The 5,954-nt window shown below is 39.7% G+C and overlaps 1 protein-coding gene across 1 annotated transcript; it reads right to left on the reverse strand.

Moving 5' to 3' along the window:
• Positions 1–2,577: 2,577 nt before the first annotated feature.
• LOC106892290 (endogenous retrovirus group K member 113 Pol protein-like) lies at positions 2,578–5,284 on the reverse strand. The gene is given in 4 exon segments (XM_014949369.1): positions 2,578–2,821; positions 3,414–4,669; positions 4,671–4,727; positions 5,237–5,284. Coding segments are annotated over 4 exon segments (1,605 nt in total).
• Positions 5,285–5,954: the final 670 nt, after the last annotated feature.

Consider the following 5,954-nt stretch of genomic DNA (forward strand, 5'->3'; position numbering starts at 1 on the left):
GTGTTTGATGGAAATGACTTTTTCCTTCTTTTTCTTTTTCTCTTTTAATAACCTTTTTTTTCTTTCTTTTTGCATTTTAAGGCTAATCTAGTTAAGTAAGCAAGCAATTGGTCCTGAAAAAAATATGAAGGGAACATTTAGTGTATGTTGTAATTACAAAGTTTCAACTTTGATTAATTTACATGAGCAAGCAAACAAAACACAAAGATGAAAACCTTAAAAAAATCCACAAAAACAACCCAGAAGTTTGCTTTGCAATTGTGGCTCAAGTGTCTTGAAAATTAGCAACACTTGCTATATAAAAAAGCTGTTGCAAATTTGTGTGAGTGCAAACGTCAATGACAGATTTGTATTTCCTGCAAAAGAAACCACAGCAAGACAGGCTTTCTACCATGAATTCAAAAAGATGAAAATCAGTGTATTACTTTGGTCTATATTTTGTATTGATTAAAATATTGTGTGTGGAAAAATAGTAGAAGACCCTGTGGAACGACAAAAACATGAGAAGTAAGTGAAAAATCTAGAAAAGTTCCTAGAACAAAATGTTAGAAAAAATATATGGGGTTTTTTATTGTTTGTTTGTCTGTTTTATATTGTATTGTTTGTTTGTTTATTAGAAGGGGAATAAATACCATAGAAATATGAAGAGCTCAATTGGAAAAACTGTAGAAAAAAATTGAAGATTTTCACCACCAGTCCTAAATGCCATTCTGTAAATAACAAGTGCAGGATGAAAAAGCTACCAGATGAGAATATCTGGCAAAAACCAAAGAAAACCATCATTTGTGTCCAAGCTAAAGAAGAAAAGCCATCATGAAAGGCAGAACCTGTAAGGGAAATCTGTAGGCCAAAATTTTCTTTCATTTCAAGGAGTGAGTTTACATCACGTGAAACAAACGAAATCTGAACAGGTCCACTGCAGAAGTGTTAAGCAAATTAATTAAAAAATAGCTGTTAGTTTTTCACTGTCTCAAGCCACTTGGTACAGTCTTAACCATATGTGTTTAGATGTGGTCTTATGAAAAAATTGATATTTACAGAAACATGAAACTGGATAAAACCTGCTACCTCACTCTCTGAGGTATTGGAGATGGGTAAAAAGACTATGTTATAGGTCTAAATCATAAAGAACACATCATGCTCCATCTTAAAAATAGGTCAGTTGTGGGTTTTTTTTGCTATGACTACTTTATGACTTTCACAGAAAATACAGGATTTATACAGAAAAATGTCAATATTGCACAGAAAAATTTGCAGAAGTTAAAATGTGTACACAATAAAGGCTCAGAAATGTAAACAAGTCAGGTAGTCTACCTATCTCGTGTCCTAAGTTTCAACTCTACCAAGGTCATTACTAAGAAATATGTTGTTAGTGTCCTCCAGTTCCAGCTACACCACAACTTTCCCAGACAAACTATGCCAGGTTGATTTAACATGTGGAAATTCTGGTAAGATTTTCTGTGAATCCAATTCATTCTTTCTTCATGCAGTTTAAATTAATTTGATAAAAACTTGGAAAATGGATTTGGAAAATAAACTTGTCCCTTTCTTTTTAGCAGACATTTATGTTTTTGAAGGATGTTACCAGTTATTCTGGCAGTCTTCTCTGCTTTAGCAAAATTATCCAAATTATTTTGATCTTTCCTTATACCTTGTTTCTGGAGGTCTGATACTGTTTGCTTTCCTGTGTGCACTTTCCACTTCTATCTCTGAAGTGCAGCACTCAAAATTGGATACCATGCTTTAGCTCAGGCCTTATCATGAAAACCAGAGGTTTAATTCATGTATCTCACAGGCTACATTTATGTTTATATATCCCAGTATGGTGTTTGCCATTTCATCTTCTTTTGTTTCCATTGTGTGTCAAAACATGTCACTTAAATAATAGAAAAATCAGTATAATCTTATTTTTATAATATACAAATATTTCTTTTCCTGCCTCTAGCAGTTGTCCCGTGTAGCGTATGAAGGTATGGACCCCGGTCGGTGATGTAACCAGAATCGTTTATTATAACAAACAGGCAGCTTGTATAGTACTAATGTATCTTCTTTCCCAACCCACACACCCCTGCAACCCCCAACCGCCAGGCAAGCAGAATTCCCCTCAAACAGTCAGGCCTCCAGGCATTGTTTACAGGTCATCTAGACTTGCTCACTGGCCTTCCCCTGCCAGTGTTCCTGCTTCCTATATTCCTTCTTCTGGTCTCTGCTTCTTCCACAATCTTGTTCACCCACATCTCCCCTTTTCTTTAACGTATAGAATAATGTTTGTGTTATTATACATGTATATTACATCCGAATGATTACATTGAACCTGTACGATCAAAACTACTATAAACTATAAAACTACAATTAACTATATTGTTGAACTATAAAACTACTATTAACTCTACCGTAAAGCTTACTGATTTCTGTAACCCTCTTATAACCCTCTTTCTACATCCACTTCTTTTTAACACAGGGAAACAAACATGGTCAACATAACATTAACAGAACTATCAGGCCTGATAACATTAAAACCAATGATACTTTTGTGAACAGAAAAGATTTCTCGTTTCTGATGGTTGTTCATGATGTTCAGCTGTTTCTGATGGTTTTTCGTGATGCTCGGGTTTCTAGGTACGGCCGAATGTATCTTGCTGAGATCCACTTGGGACCATTTCCTGTGGAAACACAAGCATATCCTCGCCCCCAAGTTATCAATGGCACGGGGCCTTCCCATTGTCCAGTGGCCATATCATGAATATGGACCATTGGCCGTGTTTTGAACATTGAGGAAGCTCCGAAGTGTCCATTCACTCGTGTCACTTCAGTGTTGTCTCTGTTTAGAAAATTTAAAACAAAAGTGGCTTTCTATAGTCGTCCCTGTAGTGGATCTTCCAGACTCCCCCCTCTTTGCTTAATTATCAATTGCTCTAGCATTTGATGGGCACACTCAACAATCGCCTGCCCCTGTAGGGCGTGTGGAATTCCAGTGATGTGGTGAATGTCCCATTCCTGTAAAAAAAAGTTGTGTGGTTTTAGATACATATAAAGGGCCATTGTCTGTCTTGATTGTTTCTGGTATACCCATAGCAGTGATAGCTGCTAGCCAGTGTCTTCAGACATCTCAACTCTTTTTTCCTGTTTGTGCAGTGGCAAAGATATACTTACAAAAAGTATCAACAGTGACATGTATATGCTTTAGGCAACCAAATTCTCCAAAATGTGTGACATCCATTTGCCAAATTTGCAGTGGTGAGGTGCCATGTGGGTTAACTCCCAGTTGTGGCAACGGGGCTGTAGATTGGCATTCAGGGCATGTCAAGATAATATTACGTGCTTGGTCTGTGGTTAGCTGAAATTGCTTTTGTAGTGCCTTCCTGCTTTGGTGAAAAAAGTTATGTGAGAACTGTGCTTGTTGAAATAATTGCGGTGTGGCGAGGGTGACTGTGGCTTTGTCTGCAGCACGGTTGCCCTCGGCTAGGGGTCCTGGCAGAGAGGTGTGTGACCGTGTATGAGTGATATAATAGGGTAATTTACGGTAGGAAACATAATGCCATAATTTTTTAAGTTGTCCAAATAACTCTGAGTTGTTTTCCTTTAGGAAAGTGCCTTCTAGACGCTGAACACTTCCTGTAACATATAAAGAATCAGTTATGATATTGAGATTTACATCAGAGAAAAGCTGAAAAGCATGTGTGATAGCTGCAAGCTCAACAACTTGGGGCGATCCATTGACACATTTTATATCTTGGTTCCAGAGATTGTCGGTGGATCGCCAAAGGACCACTGTTCTATGTGTTTTCCCAGAACCATCTGTGAATGCTGTAACTGCATTAGAAACTGGGGTATGAGAAAGTAAGGTTAGACATTGCAGTCCAGTAGGTGTCAGCTGTCTTTTAGAGTCCAAGTCAGGATCATATTTTAACAATTGAAACAGGAGGTGTAGATCTTGCGTAGTGATACCCAGAAAAGGTCTGAGCCAGTTGATGGTTCCTAACAATTTTTGTAAATCATTCGGAGTCTTTATTTGTAATGCCAGCTGCAGTGCTTGTGGCTGGATGATGTGAGTTGTAATTTTCCATCCTAAATATTTCCAGGGTGGTTCACGTTGGGCCTTTTCCTTGGCTATCTGCAAGCCTGCTCCTTGGACAGCAATACGGACTTGGCAGATGACTGTCTGCAGGTCTTTGTCCTTTTCGGCGGCGAAAAGTATGTCATCCATGTAATGATAAATTATAACATGAGTGTTTGCATTTCGGGCAGGTTGCAAAGCATTTGCTACAGTTAATTTGCAGATAGTTGGGCTCTTTAGCATACCTTGTGGCAACACAGTCCAATGATATCGTCTTGTCGGTTGTTCCTGATTGACAGATGGTACAGAGAATGCAAACCAGGGCGCATCCTGTGGGCTTAGAGGAATAGCAAAAAAACAGTCTTTGAGATCAATGATGGTTTTTGGCCAATTTTGAGGCAGCATAGAAGGTGAAAGAAGACCAGGCTGTAGCGCATCCATGGGCTCAATGACAGCATTTATCGCTCAAAGATCATGTAACAATAGCCACTTGCCACTTTTCTTTGGTATTACAAATACAGGAGTGTTCCACGGGCTGGTATTAGGTACAATCCGGCCAGCGGCCAATTGTTCTCATACTAAGTCATGCAAATGCAGCAGTTTATCTTTTTTTCAGGAGCCATTGATCTACCCAAACAGGTTTTTCTGATTTCCATGTCAATGAAAGGGCCTACTCCTTGTCAATAGTGCCTATTAAAAATTTGTTTTCAGGAAGATTCCCCACTGGCTTAACAAGTCTCGGCCCAATAACGTTCAGGGCACGGGGAGGACATAAAGAGCTGTTTGTGCAATCTTTTTTAAGATGCCCAGGCTTTCCACAATTATAGCAGTCTGCCTTTTGAGCAGCCCCCACAGTGAGCTGTGTTGATAATGCATCAGCTAAGAGACTCATTTTATGAGTTTCTGTGCCGATATCTTGGCACACTTCTATCGTATCAGTGATAGAGGGATTAGCATTCTTAATTGTTTGCAACATTTTACGGCAGTCAGCATTACCATTTTCGAAAGCTAATTGTTTCATAAGAATATCACAAGCTCCTTGGTTATCTACTTGTCTCTCTATTGCATTCTGGAGCCGATCAAGGAATTTTATATAGGCTTCTCCAGGCACTTCGTGGTAGCAGAAAAGGAAGCTTCTGGAGGAGCTGTATCAGGGACCCATCTTATCGTGGGCAGTACAATTTCTTGTACTTGCTCAAAACACTGTCTGTCCATCTGGGCTTGCATGTCGGGAGTAGCCCGAGGCCCCTCACATTCACACCAATGTAATTTGAATTGCCAGTTCAGTTATCCAATTCTTTAGCCATCGCGAGATCACCGTACTCAGTCATGAACACAGCACATTGCATAGCCGACAAAACCATACACAACAACAATTTCCAATCATGAGGAATCATGACATACCTGTCACCAAGAGCTGTTAGTAAGTTCATGGTATGTCCTGACTGGAGACCATAATCTTTTACTGATTTCCTCAGCTCTTTAACATGATCATAACTCAAAGCCTCCCACGCTCCGGGTCGATTTCCACAATAAATAACAGGAAACACCTGCAAAATGTCTGTGTTGCCTTTAGCTAAGGCTTCTTTTCAACATTTGTCCCACACACTACGACAATCACTCGAGGGGGTTAGGTCATTCCCCACTGCCTCCTTCTTTTTATTATCAGAAAGAAATTGATTAGGTTCTTATCTGTGTCAGTCGGCCCAAGATCGAAGGAGTCTCCTGAGAGACTCTCTTCGTCAACATAGGTATTGCCCAGGGGGATGGCAGCGGGGCAGAAGGACACGTTGGGGTCTCCTCAGAGTTTCTTTTTGTCCCTTTGCAGAGCTCTATTGGGTTTCAAATATCTGCCACCAGACTAGTAAATGCTGAGCTGCAGCTTTATCAGTCCCTG

The sequence above is a fragment of the Calidris pugnax genome, unplaced genomic scaffold (genome assembly GCF_001431845.1).
Source record: "Calidris pugnax isolate Ruff unplaced genomic scaffold, ASM143184v1 scaffold144, whole genome shotgun sequence".
Classification (NCBI taxonomy): Eukaryota; Metazoa; Chordata; class Aves; order Charadriiformes; family Scolopacidae; genus Calidris; species Calidris pugnax.